Below are 20,777 nucleotides of genomic sequence, written 5' to 3'. Positions count from 1 at the left end.
GACTCAACCGCTTCCCTGGGCTGCCTGTACCAGAACTTGACAACCCTTTCAGTGAAGAATTTTTCCTAATATCCGATCTAAACCTCCCCTGGCCCAACTTGAGGCCTTTTCCTCTTGTCCTGTTGCTTGTTACTTGGGATAAGAGACCAACACCCACCTCACTACAGCCTCCTCTCAGGCAGTTTTAGAGAGTGACAACGTCCCCCATGAGCCCCCTCATCTCCAGACTAAACACCCCCAGTTCCCCCAGCCCCTCCCCATCTGTGCCCCAGCCCCTTCCCCAGCCCCTGCCTGGCTCTGGACACTCTCCAGCACCTCAATGTCTTCCTTGTAGTGAGGGGCCCAAAACTGCACCCAGGGTTTGAGGTGCAGCCTCACCAGTGCCCAGCACAGGGGACGGTCACTGCCCGGGTCCTGCTGGCCACACTATTGCTGACACCAGCCAGGGTGCTGCTGGCCCCCTTGGCCACCTGGGCACGCTGGGGGCTCATGCCCAGCCGCCTGCTGACCGCCCCCCCCCCCGGCCCTTCCCCGCTGGGCAGCTTTCCAGCTGCTCTGCCCCCAGCCCGCAGCACTGCGGGGGGCTGTTGTGACCCAAGTGCAGGACCCAGCACTGGGCCTTGTTAAGCTTTATGCAATTTGCCTTGGACCATCAGTCCAGCCTGCCCAGATCCTTCTGCAGAGCCTCCTGCCCTCCAGCACATCAACGCTCCCCCACAACTTGGTGTCATCTGCAACCTTACTGGGGGTGCACTCAATCCCTGCATGCAGGTCATTGATAAAGATATTGAGCAGAACTGGCCCCAGCACGGAGCCCTGGGGAACACCACTTGTGACTGGCTGCCAAATGGATGTCACTCCATTCACTACCACTCTTTGGGCTCACCCATACGGGAAGTATTTTACCCAGCGAAGAACACACCTGCCCAAGCCATAAGCAGCCACTTTCTCCAGGAGAATGCTGTGGGAGGTGGTGTCAAAAGCTTTACTAAAGTCTAAGTAGATAACATCCACAGCCTTTCCCTCACCCACTAAGCAGGTCGCCTTGTCACGGAGATCAGGTTTGTCAAGCAGGACCTGCCTTTCAGAAACCCTTGGTGACTGGGCCTGATCACCTGGTTGTCTTGTATGTGCTGTGTGATAGCACTCAAGGTGACCTGCTCCATAACCAACCCTATCACCGAGGTCAGACTGACAGACCTATAGTTCCCCGCATCCTCCTTCCAGCCCTTCTTGTAGACGGACATCACATTTTCCAACTTCCAGTCAACTGGGACCCCCCCAGTTAGCCAGGACTGCTGGTAAATGATGGAAAGTGGCTCAGTGAGCACTTCAACCAGCTCCCTCAGTACCCTTGGGTGATCCAATCCAGCCCCGTAGACTTGTGTGGCTCTAAGTGGTGTAGCAGGTTGCTGACCATTCCCCCTTGGATTGTGGGGGCTTCATTCTGTTCCCTGTCACTGTGTCCCAGCTCAGGGGGCTGGGTACTCAGAGAACAACTGGTATTAATATTAAAGACTGAGGCAAAGGCAGCATTAAGTACCTCAGCCTTTTCCTCATCCTTTGTCACTGTGTTCCCCCTTCGTCTAATAAGGGTTAGAGATTCTCCCTAGCCCTCCTTTTATTGCCAATGTATTCATAGAAACATTTTTAATTGTCTTTTACAGCAGTAGCCAGATTAAGTTCTAGTGGGGCTCTGGCCCTTCTGATTTTCTCCCTGCATAACCTCATGATATCTTTCTAGTCCTGCTGAGTGGCCTGCCCCTCCTTCCAAAGGTCATAAACTCTCCTTATATTCCTAGCTCATCTTTTGACACATGGGGGTGGCCTGCTTCTGTGTCTTTCAGATTGCCTTCCTGAAGAATGTCCAGTCCTCCTGGACTCCTTTTTCCTCCAGGACTGCCTCCCAAGGGAGGCTCTCAACCAGGTTCCTAAATAGGCTGAAGTCTGCCCTCAGGGAGTCCAAGGCAGCGGTTCTGCTGACCCCCCTCACTTCTCTGGCAACAGAAAACTGTCATTTCGTGATCGCTGTGCCCAAGGCAGCCTCCAGCCATCACATCACCCACGAGTCCTCTGTTCACAAACAACAGGCCCAGCCAGCGCCTTCCCTCGTCGGCTCACTGACCAGCTGTGTCAGGAAGTTCTTCCACATGCTCTGGGAACTTTCTAGACTGTTTCCTCTCTGTTGTATTGTGTTTCCAGCAGACATCTGGTAAGTTGAAGTACCCCCGAGAACAAGGGCTAGTGATGGTGAGACTCCTCCCAGCTGCTTATAGAATATTTTATCTGCCTCTTCATCCTGGTTGGGTGGTCTATAATAAACTCCAGCCATGATACCTGCTTTGTTGCCTTCCCTCTGATCCTTCCCATAAACACTGAATCCCATCATCACCATCGTTAAGCTCTAGACAATCAACAGCTCCATACTGTTACGGGCTACAACATACATACATACAGGGTTACTCCACAGCCTCTCCTTCCTTGGCTGTCCCTTCTGAAGAATTTTTAGCCATCTGTTGCAACATTCCAGTTGTGTGAGCCATCCCATCATGTTTCTGTGATGGCAACTATGTCATGGTTTTCCTGCTGTGTAATGGCTTCTAGCTCCTCCTGTTTGTTGCCCATGCTGCGTGCATTGGTGTAGATGCTCTATGGGTGCCACCACCTTTTTGGGGAGGAAAGCCCTAATTCCTAGGTGATTGTTCTCAGGTGCTTCCATGGTTTCTAACACATCAATACCCTCAGCTTCTCTGCTGCCACATGGATCTCCAACCTCTACCTCCACTGAGACTGAAGGACCTCACCAGCACATTGTCCCTCAAACATTGCTGTGCTGCCCCTAGGCTGATCTCTAGCGAGCCTGGTTTTATCCCTTTCCCCCTTCCAACCCAGTTTAAAGCTCTTTCAGTGAGCCCTTCTAGCTCCTGTGCATGAATCCTTTTCCCGCTTTCAGACAGGTGTACCTTGCATGTTGCCAGCAAGCCTGGTGTCATGTAAACTGACCCGTGATCAAAAACCCCAAAATTCTGCCAGTGACACCAGGCTCGGAGCCAGGTATTGATCTGCTGGCTCTGCCTGTTGCTTTCCTCACCATTGCCTGCGGCTGGAAGGATAGAGGAGAACACCGCTTGTGCTCCTGATCCTTTAACCATTCATCCCAAGGCCTGGAAGTCCCCCTTGATTGCCCTCAAACTTCTTGCTGCAAGTTCATCGCTGCCTACCTGAAAAATCAGTAATGGGTAATAAACTGTGGGCCGTACCAGGGTAGGAAGCTTTCCCTTCCCACCTTTAGCCTGGGCCCCAGGGAGGCAGCAGACTGCCCTGAGAAGTGGGTCCACTCTGCATATCGGGCCTCTTGTTCCTTTCAGAAGGAAGGCTCCTGTGACAATGAATCTTTTTTAGTTTATGGAAGCAGTTTTGTATGCAGGGGGTAGTGGCGACACCTCCGTGGTAGATGAACCATTGTCCTTGTTGTTCGGTTCCACTTGTAAAGCCTCACAGCTGTTACGCAGGGGCAGGTGGGGTGGGCACAGAGGGGACAACCTGCTGTGCCACGCAGGAACTTGTCACCATGACCCCCTGTCCCTCAAGTTACTGTGTTCAGCCAGGTGGAGAAAGGACAGAGATCCTCTGTACCATATGTCCTGCCTGCCTGTTGAGCCTCTCTCAGGAAGGTGAGGTGCCATTCCAGCGATCTGTCCTCTGTCTTGCACCCCCTGATAGTCCCCAACCTCCTCACCTCCCCCGGAGCTGCCAGACTAGAGCCAGTCTGACATAAACTCTTCAACAAATAGTGGGGTCCCCAGTGTTTAGTGGTGTCCTTCGAATTGCTGGTTTCATTCTACAGATCCATTCCTGTTGCGCCACAGTATTTGTTACAGAAGATGTAACCAAAGAGGATAACTTCCAGACTGAATGCAGAGGATAAAAATGGTTATGTTACACTCTACAAGGATTAAGAAGTAGTAAGACATACTGTCCATTATTAAAGGTCCTACTATTGCTCTCAACTACTGGCCCAAGAAGGCTGATGCTGAGAGAGGTAACAGATTAACACTAACATTTTAGTTTCCAGCCTCTTTCCATCCAGTTTTAAAAATGCAGGTCTCAGCTGAACTCAGGGACTTGGTGCAGGTGACACTTTCTTTGTATCCCCTACCAGGTGTGAGCTGTGTAGCATCTAAGTTGTTTTGTTTGGACTTAATATCACCAAGAAATAAGACTGCTCTGAGGGCTGTCAAGGTCTGGAAGCAAACTCCATCTCACCACACTTTCCCAGATTCAGGCATTACTCTTACCACGTCCATTTCACAATGCTGGGGAAAAAACACCACCCATTTTTTCCAATTTTTCTTATACAAATGTACAGCATTAAAACTATTCTGCTGGATTTATTAATTCCTGATCACAGATTTATAGCACTGGATTAAGAATTTTATTATCTTTTTCCAGGCTCTGGCATACTCACATTTTCCTACTCTTATGCATGTGTGTGTTGACTTCCAAATAAACCTATTGTCAGAGAGTTTACACTTGCTATTGTACTTTTATCATGGCTATGATACCTGTCTTTGATCATTTTTGCTTGGTGCTGTTTTCTCCTCCTCAAATTGTTCATTTTTATCATGAATGGTATTATGTTGCCCTGTCAGGGAACAAAATGTATTTTGAGTCAATTTACTAAAATAGTCACTGCTAAGTGCTATATCTGGACAAAGTTGACACCTCTGACATTTTCTAAAATGGCAAAAATAACTGTATTTAAAGTATGATTTATGGGTACTGTATGTCAAAGGAGTTTCTATGTTATTACAGTTTCTGATGCAGCCATCCCAGCTCCTTCAATGAACAAATTGCTGATAGTGCAGCTAATTAATGCTTTATTAGTTTTCTGTGGTCAATTATAAAAAGTTATAAAAAAGTAAAATGCAATTTAATAATAAAGAACTGTGTGATTCTTGTTTTTCACAACTGCTTTGTTTGGAGCATGTGGAAGAAACAATTTCTACATAGCTCAGTTTTATAAGACACATTTTCCCCACTAACTAAGAGCAACTCCTATGATTAAAAAGTAGATTGGAGTCTTTAAATGTCTTTCTGATTGCTGGCCTCTATTAAAAACTTCTTAAAATAATAGATATGTTTAATTCCTCAAGCCAAAGAAAAATTATATCATCCTAAGTATTTTCTATATTTATTATATTGAAGAGACTTGGCTACAGAGAAAAAAAGAGGAAGCAAAATCTCTTGTATTGCAAGTTTTAAATGTACCAGGCTAAGGTTTACTTAATTAGAACCTCCAGGCAATAAAGGAGCCCTTTTTTAAATTCTGTGAATCTTAATATGCTAAATAATGCAAAGCTTCAACTCTTCAAGCATGAGACACACATCTGGCAGCTTAACATTTAAATTACAGAAAAAAAACCACTTCAGTAGTAATTTTCATGAAGAAAAGAATGGGAAATGTATTACAACTAAATTTAATTTCTTTTTAGATTTTTCATCCTGTCTAATTGCAAGCATTTCCCATCTTCTCCTTTATTTATTTATTTTCATACAGAATTTTTCTGTAGTTTTTATTGATCGTTAATTTGAGCAGCTTCTTACTGTTACAGCCATTGAAGAATTACATTGTGTTTTTACTTAGCAAAAATTGTTCAGAGAAATCTATGAGGAATTAAAGTAATGAGCTCACTGGTATAGAAAGAAAAGAGCATTCAGAGCCTTACAAATAAAATATGAAAAGAGCATGTCATGATTAAATAACAAACTTGAGTTCCTTCTCCCTCCCATTTCTTAAATGTAGACCATTATTGCTTTCTTTATTCTTTTTATTGTGCTGGTTTTTTTTGGCCAAGGTAATTACTGTTTTATTCATTTGCCTCCAAAAACATTGTCAAAGTCTTCATTATTTCAGCAAAGCTGTTTAGAAACCCATCTTAGTGAGCCAAAATTAAAAAAAATTGAACAACAAAGAAAACCACAGTAACCATCTTTACAAAGGTACATTTATATTTGAATGTCTGTTTATGGGTTTGTACATGTATCACATATATGGGATATGAGGAGACAATCTGAACAATTTGAAGGTGTGCACACATGCGACATACCCAGCAGCTGTACGTTACACAGTTTCACTGATCTCGGTAGATGTCTTCTTTCACCACAGATGACGTAAATACCTCGTCCGCTATGAATGCTCAGCGTATACACACCTATACATGTGTATACATACGGAAATTAAGAAAAAGAAAGATATTCATAGGTACATACACAAACACACAGGCTCAAAGCTGTGACGTTGTATATGTGTATATTGTATATCTACAACTATAACACCTAAGAGCAGAGTCTGCCTGTACTGTGATTTTAAGTATACTCGGTGGTCTTTCACTAGGGAAAGTGGAAGTAACTGAAAAAAAGTAGTGAAATAATTATTAAGTGTATTTTTAGCTTATCCTCCATGTGCCGTATGTTAAGAAGTGCAATACAGACCTTTTGTTTCCATCGCACCATTGCTTCCTGTGATGTGGGAATATATTTTTGTTCCTTCCACAGGTCACTGCTTTTCAGGAGTCTGAAGGATACACTACTTGAGTAAACATTACTTAGAAGACACAAGTACATTGGATCCTGTGCCTCATTCGTGATCCACAACCATGCCCATACAAGAAAATGAACTTCTCTTTTCTGAAGAAGATACCTTGGGGTGTTTAAATAGCCTTCACTGTTGTTGTTCTTGTGTCTGTTGTTTGTTTTTATTCCCCCTGTCCTTCTTATCTATACAATTGTTATTTTCAGCACAACAGTGTCTGAAGTCTTGTCTGCATTTATCAACCTAACGCTTCTGTAAGGCAGGAGAGAATTAACCACCTATTTATAACTAGGACAGAGAGGAAAAGATAATCTGCCTGGAGTCACATGGAATCTTGGTGGGAGAGGGAACAAACCGCGGCTCCTTCCTTTCCAGAGCCTTGTCTTATGCACTAATACAAATCCACTTTTTCTCCCCCCTTACAGATGGTGATTTTCACCAAGATTGCTGTGGCAGTGCAGATGAGTGCTGTGGTTTGTTTTGGCAGAAAGAAGGCCAAGGAGGACATCACAAGGTACTGGCCTTGATCTTAATGTCACCATCTCCCTTAAATCACATGGTGAAACCATTGGAGCTTCTACCTGTGCCGTTTAGGAATGATTTGGAGGCTTGCGTCTTGTTGCTGTTTCTTTAATTTATCACAGTGAATTTTGTCATTGCTACTGTAGGGCTTCATGTGGCCCCAAGTATTGCTGTCTCCTGCATAGATCTATAGGGAGCTAATCTCTCCAGCAGTTTCAAAGGAGCAGTAGGAAAGACCATCCAGTAATCAGACAACAGGTTGTGCTGCAGGATGATATTATTTCAGTAATGTTTAAACACAATAGATTTCCTATACATCTATAACTTTCAAGCTCTCATGTCCTTGTGCAGAAGACCTCTACCATCAGATGCTTTTATTATCCTTATTTGTAGTATCTCAGTCAAGGGCATAATTAATTTGTGGACAAACGTTGCGACATCAGTACAAGTTACTGAGAAATCACATCTGCATCATGACAATGCTTTCTGGGTGAGATACTACTGGAACTTTCCAATTTGATGCAAATATTGACAACTAAGACACAAAGAAGACTTTCTATTCCTAAGAATTGCTTCTACCTGCATTATCTGTTCTAAATTAGGTATTTTTCCAAAGAAGGATGCAGTTTTTTTCTAAGTGTTACTCCACTTCCCTCCTTAGATCAGCATGGCTGCAGTGAATTATAACTGCAAAAAAGAATATTCAAATTAATCATTCTGGCAATTTGTCTCACCCTGTTCTAGATGTACTTTGAAACATTTTTAATGCTTTTAATTGCAAATGGAAAAAAAGTCATCATAGCTCTCGGAGTACTCACAAACTTGTGTACTATGCGTTTTTATCTGTATGTGTACTGTGGCACAAATACTCAACAGCCTGGAAATATTATTGCAACTTTGAGTTTAGTAGTGTGATGCTCCACACATAAATGAGCAAAACCAGACTGGCCAACTGGAAATTCCCTCCATTTTAAATGACTAAGTTTTCAAGGGATTTATTTCTTTAGGGAGGTAAGGATAACTTGGACAAACCAGACTTGTATATAAACATAACTGCAGATTTATGTGTGCATGCACATGTGTTTCTAGCCCTATATCTATAGGAAGACCAATTTAAGGACTGATGGAGTGGGTGTGATGGGCAAAGCAACCCAACCCATGGGAGTGGCAGAGTGAAATTCGTTTCCTACAATCCCATAATAGCACATTGCCTTTGAACAAAATGCCATGCTCTTATAGGAACCTCAGCTGTGGGTGGCTCTCAAAGCCACATTAAAGTGACCTGGTTTCAGTAAGGTGCGTAAGCCCATGGGTAATTCAGCATTGCCTAGTCCCTTTGGACGCAGCGAAATTACTCACAAGCTTACAGTTATTGACATGTTTAAATAGATTTCTGAACTGAGCCTCTTACGAGAACACGTCTGCACAAAAGAAATGTAAGCATATGAAATCTTCTTTCAAAGGTTGTAAGAACCCCTCTTTTTTAATGGGATGAGTGAACCCTAATGTCCAGAGAGAGCCTTGTTTTAGCATGTTACAGATTTAGACACTTGGGCTGAATTATGTAATTTGGGCCTACTTGTATCTCTAGAACAGAAACCGTCTTCTAAAATAATTTTATACAACAATCATATATTGGAAACAATTACAGACTAATGTAAAGAACAGATTTAAGGCAGAAAGCAGAAATTCATATAGTGGATTATTCTCCTCACTGTCCCTTTTCTTTTTGTAAATAGAATTTTTTTATTTTATTTCATTTTTTTTTTTTTTTTTGTAACAAAAGCAAACAGAAGGACTTCTGGGCCTGATGACACCTTTTTGAGGAATATAGGATATATCAGCCAAACTAAAGGTGTTATTGTCTTGCCCCCTTGCCCCCATACTCATCTATGCAAAGGAGTTGCAAACAGTCTCCCACTGGGTATCCTCTGAGTGACAGGAATTAGTGACAACTTAGTTTTTGTTGCAATGAGTGTACACACCATTGCATGTATTGAAGATAATGAATGGTGACTATGAAGGACATAATGATCCCAGTCAGTGACTTCCAAGAGAAGTAAAATATATTCTGTGGCCATAATCCCGTCCTCATGTGGATGACTGAGCTTCTCCTTTTGGACTTCAGACAAGATCAAGCACAGCCTCAGAGAAATTAATTCATAATACTCTTTAACACCTTTGGAATTTATGTCTTAAATAATGTTTTTGTATCTACTTTGCCCAGGCATAGTTTCATGGAGACTATGTCAGTGCAAGCAAGGTGCTTTGCACACACTACCCGCTCTGCCACCTTGACTTTTTCTAGGGAATTAAGTTGGTGCTATCTGTAGCTGCTTGGTCTTAGTATTTGAAAACAGCTTTGAGCACGCTACCCGCTTCTACTCTGCCTTAACTATTCGTGTTTACATAGGATTGCTTTTTGACAATATATTCCGTTGCTTGTGGCAGCTTTTCTAGTGACTGCTGAAAATACAATGATTGTATCTTGTTTACTGATAACCATATTTAGCATTATGTAGGTATGGATATGAACCTCTGTCTGTTATGTCCATGAGCCTTAAATTAAAATTCAAATGTGTATGAGGTCTATGTAATCCAAGCTTCAAAATACACATTTGCCTTTTAGAGCAAAATGGTTTACTGAGTTAAAAAAAAATAAAGATCTTTGTAGTTTTCATAATTAGCAAAATATTCAGTGATGTGACTACATCCAATGCCAGCGCTGTGTTCCTTGAAAACACTGAGATTTTTTTGAGATCTACAGAGTAAACTTGGATGTTTTGTTCATTGCAGATTTCATAAATGCAAAAGTCAAATAGGACCTTAAATCATTTAGGTTAGCTTCTAGGATAGGCTAGAAAATTTCAACCACTTGCTCCATAAAATTTGCATCAGGGGATGGCAAACCAAAATTTCCCTTTGTGGTTACTTCTAAACAGTATAGTTACCATCCCCCTGTCTAAAAGAAAGAACAAAAAGGGAGTCCTGTTTCTAGTTTGAACATAACAGGATTTAACTTTCCTTCCTTTGTTCTCTTGGGGCTTGTTCACTAAATGTGAACAAACCCTTTACAGAGTTTGGTATCATGCCTAGGAAGGTATTAATAGATAGCTTCATGAAGTCACCTGTAAATGTCTGTTTGGTAAGTTATGACCTCATTGTGTCTTTTGGTGGAAGTGATGCTTGGTGCTCTGTCCGGGGGTGATAACGCTGAGCATGTGAGAAAACCTGCTGGTCGCTCCAGAGAGAGGCAATGCCAGTGCTGAATTGGGCCTTGTGTGTACAAAAATATTATTCCAGAGATGAGCACAGGTTAGGATTCTGTCCTTTGTAACTCAAGGAGTAGTTTAAACCAACATAAACTGGTACCAGCACTGAAGGATGCAGTACTGTCCCTCTCTTCCCTTGTGCTGGCACCAGTGCAGGATGGCCTGGATCAGAATGGGTCCAGCTGAGACCTAACCCAGTTAATAAAAGGAAAAGTAAAGAAGGAGGCCAAACAGCATTAATTCTCTTCCCAGATCAGTTGCCTCTGTGTGTTTTACTATGTGGATGTCCAATTTTGTGCTGATGGAGCATGATGTGCAACACAGGAAAAATCGAGCAGGTAGAAGGCTGGATGATGACTTCTGGTGTCAGCCTGAGCTTATGTCTCCTTGAGAGGGTCTATCAAACTACAGCCTTATAGGAACAATAAATACTCTGTGTGCAGCCCCACAAGTTAAGAAGGATGTGAAGGTCCTTGCATGCATCCAGAGGAGGACAGTAAAGCTGGTGATGGGGCTGGAAGGCATGTCCTGTGAGGAGTGGCTGAGGACACTGGGTTTGTCTAGTCCGGAGAGGAGGAGGCTGAGGGGCACCCTCATCTCTCTCCTCATTGAGGAGGGGAAGCAGAGAGGGAGGTGCTGAGCTCTTCTCCCTGGGATCCAGCGCCAGAACACCTGGGAATGGTTCAAAGTTGCACCAGGAGAGGTTCAGACTGGACATTAGGAAGCATTGCTTTACCATGAGGGTTGTCAAACACTGGAACAGGCTTTCTGGAGAGGTGGTTGATGCCCCGAGCCTGCCAGTGTTTCAGAGGCATTTGGACAATGCCCCTAACAACGTGCTGTGGCTTGGTCAGCCCTGAGCTGGTCAGGCTAGTTGGACTAGGTGATTGTTGTAGGTCTCTTCCAGCCGAAATAGTCTAGTCTGTTCAATTCTTATGTGTTTTGATCCAGCTTTGCCACTGCTGTTTTGCAGATTTGTTACAAAGTGAAGAATAAAACAAAGCTAGAAGTTCAAAACAGGGTAAAAGTGGCAGCTCTTACGTTGCTAGCTGTGCTCAGCTAATTACCTTACCATTCTAACTTGTTTTTTCTTTTTATTTTAAGGTCAACTGGAATAACCCACCTGACCAATGTTATCAAGAAGAATCAGGTCCTGAGAGCAATGCAAGCCCAGAAGAAGGGAAAGCGTCTGCAGAGAGCAATTTTTGCTTGCAGGAGTTAGAGAAATATACTTTTTCTGTGTGGTAAGTAATCTCAGCAACAAATAGTTTCACAAGCCAAAAGTATGCCTTGTTATTCTTGTATTAAAGAGGTATCTGCATTCAGATGAATGTTGTTGGGCTGAAAAATCCAGCACATAGCTTGACAGTCACCTAAGCAATGTCAGTTTGTCCCCTTCGTGCATAAATGTTATGATTATGATGTCATATCCTATTTTCCCACAGAGCTCATTTTTCTGTGTGTGTGCTATTTATTTCTGTAAATATTAAGGATTTTATTTTCTGCTTTTGGTCACTGTGGCCCCTGGCCTTATTTACAACATGTAGATGGTGCCTGAAGTTCAGAATTACTGATTTCCTCATACTGCCAATAGAAGTTTACAAATCGTTGTGAAATAAGGAGAAGGTTTATTTCACCTTCATAGATTAGGGATATGAGGTACGATATTTCTAGCGCTAATAAATAACCAGAGACTTGGATTTTCTTTGACTCCTTAGTATTATTTATGATTGAAGTTGATTAGAAAAAAATTGGAAGTGGTTTTTGTGTTAGAATGCAGTTTTGACATTACTGCATTGCTTTGAGACACTGTGTCAGGGGAAGAAATTAAAGGATTTCTAGCAAAATATTGTCAGGATTTTAACAGCAGTACACTACCTTTCTTGGGTATTACTTTATTATTAATTTTCTCTGTTAGAAAATACACGTATGGGTAATGACTTAAAATGAAAAGATAAATCAAACTGAAATTAAAAAGACTGCATCAAAATCAAATCTCGTCAGTTACTCATAATTATTTTTCCTGGGATTTCATCTTCTAGGTAATTGCAAAAGTTGGACAGTTATTTGTAATCAGTAGAAAACAATGAAGACTCAGTCCTTCACTAAATGAAATGATTTGACAGTCTTTCATGTAACTCTGTATTATATTTTTGAATGTTCAAAACCCAGCTGCAATCTGGCACCTATGGTCTTCTGCAAATCAGCCCCTTGAGTTTCAACTAAAGCATCCAGAAAATGAGCATCAGAATCGGGTGGATGTCTGTGAAAATTTAGTTTTAAATGACTTCCCTATCAAAACATTTGAAAGCAGGATTATCTAATCAGGCAAGTCAAGCAGCCTTCAGCATCACTAGTCTTGTTATTCCTTGCTTTCACTTGCCACATTCACTCGGTGCCTTTAAAGTTTCTCAGAAAGTTGGGTAAAGACCCTACAGACACAAAATGCATTTTCACTGCAGAAATCTGAACTCAGCCCTATAGGTGGTCAGCCCTGAGTATTGCAGGAGGCAGCAATCAAGTGGAAAAATAACATACAGTCATATAATTAGAATGCCATAATTCTGCTGAATTAATAGTGGTTATTTTGGAAAATTAAGGACTCCCCCATCTTGGCCACAATTTAAGAATAGTTTTTAAAGTAGCAGTGTTCATGCAAAAATCTTTGCCAGCTCCCACTGTTTTATTTTACCTACCTCAAATTAAATCAACCAAATCATCAACCCTTCCTATCTGAAGGTGCTTGCTTTCTGTGGCGGTAAACTTCACTGTCACTCTTCCGCGTCTTGCCAAGTTACACTGATACCATTAATGTTTCAGGTCAGCAGCACTGATTCTGTATTCTTTTCAAAGTTCTTCAGCTTGAAAGTGTTGGGAAAGGGGCCCAAGTCCATCCTTCCTCAGCGCTGAAGAGCTCCTGGAGCAGTTGGTTCTGGTCACTATCCCTGCAGCAGCTGGCCCCAAGCTTTGAAGCCTGTGGCCTGTGCGATTGCACAAGGTGCCCAGAGGAGCAGGGTGAACAGGCATTTGTCTAAATCGGCCTGCACCTTGCCGTCTGATTTGGGGACCAAGAAAAAATGATGGTTTTTTCTTCCTTTTGCTTTTCCTTTTCCTTTCTGCATCCTTTCTTAGGAAGCCCAGTTGACTTTGGAGCTCCATGCCTGTGGGGGACACTGGTTTTGCTAGGGTTCCCTGGATGGGGCAGAGGTATGTCTGAGCACAGTAAGTTACAGGGCATGAACACTATATTTCTGGTAGGAAACAAAGGCTACAAGGCATGCTTCATAGTGACTGTGCTGCCTGCACTCCTCTGAAGACAGCCGAGGCTAGTATTTTATTATTTCAATATGCTGTTCTATCTACTGCCTCTGCCATCCTGTTTGAAATAAGAACAGTGTTTTTTTAAATTTACTTATTTATTAAGTGAAAGTCCTGTGAAGATAGAACAAAACAGAATTTAGTGAGAATTTCTTTGCTTTCCACTTTGCTTGTTGTAAAACATCAACTTTATCAGAGAGAAAAAAATAGGAAAACAGATTACTCCACTCTTGGTCAAATAATATAGATATTACACTTATCACACCATGTAAAGAATGTGTGCCTAATAATATATTTAAAAAAAAAAAATAGTGTGAATTCATTTTCCCTATGTGATTGAAGGACTATCCAATACCTTATGAGTTGTTAGTTCCATTTGTTACCATACCAGCATGATGTTTCAGTTGTTACTCACTTCTGTCTGTCTCTTCTTTCCTTCTTCCTACTTTCTCCATCAAAGGACATCAACTCCTCTTTTGTTTCCAGACCTTCCTCTCTGTTAGGATTGCTACCTTTTAAAAAATGCAATGCAAGATAATTAGCTACTACAAAAATTTTTAATAGCACTGTAGATCTGGGGGCAGCTTAGATCTCCATAAACTTCAGAGTTTTAGATGCTCCAAGATGCAATCTGAGCAATTTCCTTGATCTTTTATTGCAGCTGGTAAATCATTTATTGGGCTAGGTTATTTTTCAAAATCCTCTTTAAAAACCAAATCCCATAAAATGTATTTATCATAAAATACTGCACGACCAACAGTCTTCAAAGTTGTACATACCCTGTATTAATTAAAAGTTAGTGTTGTACTGTGACAAGTTAAAAGTATCCACTCTGTCTCAGGCTCTACCACCCCCACCCTCCACTCCCCCCACCCTCTGTATTTTTTACTCTCTTCTTTCTTCTCTCTTCTCTCTCATCTTCTCTTTTCTTGTAGGGCTTGCTAAAGGGGAGATTGGCGAGTACGAGCAAAATATTCTTTTGTGATCACAAATAGTTTTCTGATAATTGTGATATTTTTTTTTTTCTGTTTCCCTTGCTATAGCATGCTTGTCCTTTTCTGTTCATATTAATTTGACAGTGGTGTCTCACGTCCGTAGGCCATAGTCAAACCTCCTTACAGTGGGCATTATACACGGATGTAATAAAAAGATCATTCTGGCTGCACAAGCCCACAGCCTTCAGTTTCGATCTTGCAGCCTACACAAGTGCCTGTTCCACTGTGCCCACGTACCGTGCTGAATGCAGCAGCCTTTTGCTTAGGTCCAGTGATCTGGCGATGAAGGGGATGAGGCCAAAACACGGAACAAGAGACAAAAGGTTAAGACAACAGATGAACATGGCCACCTATGGAAGCGAATGCCACTGAAGTGGTTGGCCGTGGTCACAGCCCCATAGCTGCTAAATGGTCACCAAGCACTTTGCAGACGTACCACAGTCTCTGAACCTCTCTTCCCTCAGAAGCTTGTGTTTCTGGAACTAAAAGCCCGTGTAACCTGCAACAGAACATGTATATTTTTAGTGGCTATTGCCTAAACACAGTGAAATCTATAACCTTGAGAGAGAAAATGTTTGGAGGAATTTTTGTCCCTTGCAGCCTTTCAAAACCTGCTGTTTGAAGCTTTCTAGCCCTGTTCTTCTGTTTCCTGAAACAAGAAAAAATTGAGGAAAAAAGGTTCTTCATTGCTATTTGTCACAAAGCCAGATTTCCTGAAAGTGAATATATATTTTTTTATATATATATATATATATAAAAATACAGATCTGAGAAATAATTTCAACACTTCAGCACTTCAACACTGCGTTTTTATGCATAGTTTTACAGGAGATAGGGAAAACATCCCTGATTTCAAAAAAACTTTATCTGTCTTAATACAGAAGAAATAATGACACCAACACCTTCTGTGACTCTAGGAATCTTCAGGCTTGAGTTTAAATATAAACAATGAACAAGCTGTTTCAATCACCAACAACTTATCATCAAACACAGCTCTTAAGGGTTAATATTACACACTAATATAAAAGTAACGATCATCCTTTGTCTCCATGCAATTAGCTTTTTAACAACGTGCCTGTAGCTCATACCCGGGCTAAATGCTGCTTTGAAATATTTTCTCCTGAACTCCAAATGTGTTAAGCTGACTCTGGCCAGCTTCTATAAAAGTAATTTATTATAGGGTGCCGCCTTTTGTGAGGGAATACCCTGTGCCCCATGCAGCAGTGCTGCTTGTCGCCCCTGACTGCTGGGCTGCGGGCTGGTCGGTGCAGCATCAGTGCAGGATCAGACAGCATCTTGGGACAGGAGACAAGCCCGTGTTCCACTGCACACAAGCATCACAAGAAATAAATCCTACCTAGACTTATATTCTTGCACCACCAGGCGTGGTGGGCCAGGCTTTAGTTCTTACTTGCAGCTACCAGGAGTGTATGCAGCCTCTGTCCAAGAAGGGGTAGCAAGGGGCGGGTGGAGAAGAAAAAGACTCTTGACACCAAACACCAGCCTGGGTAGCGTGGACAGGGATGAAGACTCCTTTGCAACCCTGCCTCTGCACCTATAGACTTTATGATTTTACCCACTGATTTTTTTTTGTTGTGTTGTTATTGCCAAATTGATGAGAACACTGAGGTGCAGGAAGAGTTAACTGTAAACAGCACAATATAGTAAACTTGTTTTTTAATAAAAACAATAAACTTTCCCTTTATAATACACATGTGATTTGACATTGAAATAAATGCAGATGCTTCTTTGCTTGGTGTATTCCCTGTTGTGCTTTCTAAAACACCTTCACATATGGTTTGCCTCATTCCTGTGAAACTGCTTGTTGTTTATGTCATACAAACAGAACAGATTGAATTTACACCAAGAAAGGAGGGTGATGAATTCTACGTTAGAGGAAAATCCTTGTCTGAGTGTTTAAAATTTGTTCAGAATTAGTGTTGCCTGTTTAAAAAGTTTCCCTGGATCTTCCCTTGAGCTTTTCTACAGATTTCATTAAAATAAAAAAAAAGAATTCTGTGGCTGCCTATAAATGCAACCTTTTATTCAAATATGTAACATTTACCTAAAATAAAAGGTCAAATTTTACCAGTATTTTATAGCTGTCCTAGTAGGATCTGTTTCATGCACTATATATAAAATACTGGCATTAAAAGCGGGCATTCAACTTTCTTTGTGAAAAGGAGACTAGCTCTTTATTGCTTGCTTTAAAAAAGTGCTAATAGTTTAAAAATTACTTGAAGAAACAGTTTCTCAGTAACTTCTCATAGTCCACCTAAATCCTGTTTCATTGTTTCTAATTTGATTTTGAAGTGGAATCTAGTTAATATTTTTCAAGATGGAGATTTAAAGGCAGGCCAAGCTTTACCTCTTCGGAGAAATCGGAAGTCCCACTGGTTTCTTTGAATGCCTTCAAATCTTTCACATGTCATTCCTAAAAGTGCTTCAGCTTTCCTTGTGCAAGCACAGAGTTTCACCACGATTAGTCCTGATTCTGGACTATTTGTAGGAGTTTTGTTTTGCAGGCAAGTCACAGCAGAGCACAGGTCATGGATTTTTTTTTTTCTTTTCTTCATGTATTCAGATGTAAGATCAGTGTTTACATTGGTGCATGTCCTCATGTCTCTGCAGATCAAATTTTTATAGAAGACCTGTACATGTGAGTCACCATCCCTGGAAGTGTTTAAAATATGCATAGATGCGGCGCTTAGGGACATGGTTTAGTGGTGGACTTGGCAGTGCTAGGTTAATGGTTGGACTCGATGATCTTAAAGGTCTTCTCCAACCTAAATTATTCTGTGAATCTATGATTCTATGTTTCTCTGGAGTTTTTGCTTTAGTCTTAGTTTTGTTGGTTTTTTTTTTTTTTCTGTTGCAGTAAAAGTTTACTTTTTGGAAAATTATCCTCTAGACTAATCATTAAATACAGCTACGGCATCTCTTATTCCCTGTGATTTTTCTGAAGCTGTCTGTTGCTTCTTTTATTACATAGTATAATTTGTAAATGGGCAAATTGCAATGAATTGCGTACATTTAGAGAGATTGTATTTCCTTGCTGTCTTGTGCTATTGAAGAATCACATCCTTATACCAGTGCATTGTGGTAAAATGGTGCAAGTGAAATGTGAAAAAGAAATAAGGTTTATTTCCTGCTGATGGTTCAGACGTAGAGATGAAGACTGAGGGGACCACACTGTTCGCAAACAAATTTGAAATCAACGAAAAGGATTATGTAAAAACTTACCTAAACTGATGGAAAAAAATGGGAAACAAAATTTTAAGGATTGAAAGTACATGCTAAGGAAGCACGAGTCTTTACTCAGAAGTGTCTGTCACGGTGGTCATTTAAAAAAGCCCTCCAGTATCTACGCACACACTTGATTTTGCTAGAATTTGATGTTGTTATGGTGACAGGAAACATTTACTATTGTAAGTACCTACGGTCTTCAGTGCAATTATGCTTGACAATAGTTTTATTTATATGTTCAGGATGATGAAAAGAGTTGGCAGCTGCTCCCCTTCCTCCTGCTGGTTCCAGACCTGCAGAACTCCACCAGCTGAGAGCTGGCCTCGAGCAGTGGAGAGGAGAAATTGGTGATAGAAATCACTCAGTTGAGAGTGTGAGTTGAGAGTCATCAGTGAGTGAACACTCACTGAAGGTGCCAGCGGGATGGTTGGTTGGTTGGTTGTGTTTTTTCTCTTTTTTTCCTTTTCTACTGGCTTGAATATTCTTGAGCAGAACGGAGTAGAGAGCTCAGTTGTTGAGCAACTTCAGTACAAAACCAAAGTTTTCCTAGAGATCCTGGCAAGGGTCTTGTGTGGTCACCATCTGATTATACGTAATGGAGCTGAAAGAGCAGGCAAATGCTCCTGATGTTGGAGCAATTCACAATTTGTCCTAGTACTGTCCAGGAGAGCAGGTTTATAATTCCCTGCCAAAAAAATATTTTTCCACTTTCTTCCTCCCCCTTAGAGGATTTCTATTTGGTAAAAGTGAAAGAAGGTGGTTCAAATTTGGTAACAGTAAGGGGAAAGCTGGCCATCTTGACAAAATACGGCTGTCATGCAGCTTTTGGCAGAAACTGCTACTTTCTCTTCTCCTTAAATACTGGGAACATTGACTCTCCAGTTACTGAGCGATCAGGACTCCCAAAGTTGTTGGAGCCGTTGCCATGAGGGCAGTCTAAGTGCCCTGAGAGAGTACTGCCAGCATTCCTCCTTCACAGGCATTTTACACTATTCAGCCTTGATTCCTGCTCAGCACAAAAGCACTTTTGGACATATTTGAATTGCTCTTTGGTTTATTCAGACTCATAGGAAGGTAGAAGAGTTGGCAAGCTGGCTGTGAAACATCGGGGAGAGAGAGATGTGTTTGTTGTTTGTCATTTAATACACATTTTGTTTTCATGAGCTAGAAAAGATGACATTACTGATGACTAGTGGAGAAAAGCAAAGCTATAAGTGTGCCATACACGGTCATCTCTAATGAATAGAATGAATAAAAATAATAAGTGCATTACATAGCTAACTGTCACATCTTCAGGGCACTACAGTAAATAAGTGGGAGTTATACATGTGCATTAGTAGCAAAATGGGTACCACACTTTGGATCCTATTGAGTACAGTGTGGAGAGAAAAATATGATAGATTGCTGCTTTTTATCTGTCACTGCTGTGGCACAGAAGCATAGACCATATGTATGTAAAATGACTTTGTTATTTCAGTAAATTCTCTAACTCTTTCTGTTGTAGCCTGTAGCAAAATGAATAAGTAGCTGAAGACCCTGGTGGGATAGTTCTGAATCTATCAGAATAAAATACCTCTGCAGAGGCATAATTATTATTAAATATACAGTGATGTGTGACAAAACAGCCGATAAGTTAGGAGGGTCTCTGCCCTTACAGGTTTGCAGTACAGGCTGAGACACCGCAAGGGGTGGGAAAAAGAAGCTGTGATGGTTAAGCTGGAAAGAGCAGGAGCAGAAAAGTTTGGGCAGATATGGGCCTTGGTAACAGGGGTTATGATAAAAGTCATCTCAGAGGTGATGATAAAAGTGTGGATGATCATCAAAATCCTTCTCCTTAATCACCTAGCCAGAACAATATTTCACCCCATGTATTTTGTCCTTGCTTTAGGCAGAATACAGTATCTCCCCCTCTGGCAATATCAAATCAGGGCAGGGCAGAGATGAGAAAGGTGAATAGGAAAGGACAGAGAGGATTTGCCCTTTGCCTGGCCTTGGGTCCAGAAATCCAACCCAACCTGCCAGGTTTGGGAGTTGGGTTACAGAATTCTGAATAAAATGCAGCCTGTCTGCCTTTTGATTTAAGAGGAAGCCCAGCAAACAGGGAATTTGCAGTTGTTGTGCTTGATTGTTATGAAGGTGTGAATCACTGTCTTGAGCCTTGAGCTTAGTTTTAAACAGACTAGGTAGCTCTCTGGTGTACTCCGTCCTCATAAGTTTTTCTGGCCCGTACCTAGATCTACCCCCGTTTTTGTCTCTGCTGAGAGATAATGACTGAAAACATGCCAGGCAGCTTGTTTTATGGGATTCACAGTGATGAAACTCTTGGTTCAGCTGTTCTTTCTTGCAGCTGTACTGAACACTGCATCTTTCTCACTAAGTGCAGAGATGCTCTCTTTGACTGTTAATCTTTCAGTGTAAACAATTGCAGGGGAAGAGAGCTGGGGATGGAAAAAAGGATCCCATTCCTTCATCAGTCCCATTACTCAGAAACAGAGGGCAACTTATTTTACAGAGCTTTTAACTAACTACTGATGTAATTTGTTCTGCATTTTTTTACCCATTAATCCAAAAATTACTTTTCCCTTTGAAGCTTTCTTTATATAGAGGAAACAATGCCACTCTTAACCATCATGTGTATCATTTTATGCAGGATGACTGCCTGTTTGTATTTGCCTTGCATTTCAGTTAAATGTAGTACAGGGGCCTTCTAGCATCTTTGGTTGCTTGGTAAGTTATAGTATTTCAAAGTTGGAATAATTTCCATTTCAAAACATTGTATCATGATCCTCATCTTCTAAAAGACACTTGGATGTATCTTCATGCCACAAG

At 41.4% G+C, this 20,777-nt stretch overlaps 1 protein-coding gene across 1 annotated transcript in view; it reads left to right on the top strand.

Moving 5' to 3' along the window:
- The window catches only part of LOC102057166 (orofacial cleft 1 candidate gene 1 protein homolog), an 81,847-nt gene extending 70,236 nt beyond the window's left edge, over window positions 1–11,611 (top strand). Inside the window, exons 7-8 of the mRNA XM_055704820.1 lie at window positions 7,021–7,109; window positions 11,494–11,611. Coding sequence (XP_055560795.1) covers window positions 7,021–7,109; window positions 11,494–11,611 — 207 coding nt within the window. The remainder of the gene's footprint in view (window positions 1–7,020; window positions 7,110–11,493) is intronic.
- Window positions 11,612–20,777: the final 9,166 nt, after the last annotated feature.

The sequence above is a fragment of the Falco cherrug genome, chromosome 3 (genome assembly GCF_023634085.1).
Source record: "Falco cherrug isolate bFalChe1 chromosome 3, bFalChe1.pri, whole genome shotgun sequence".
NCBI classification, from domain to species: domain Eukaryota; kingdom Metazoa; phylum Chordata; class Aves; order Falconiformes; family Falconidae; genus Falco; species Falco cherrug.
This window is presented reverse-complemented; position numbering and strand designations above follow the sequence as displayed.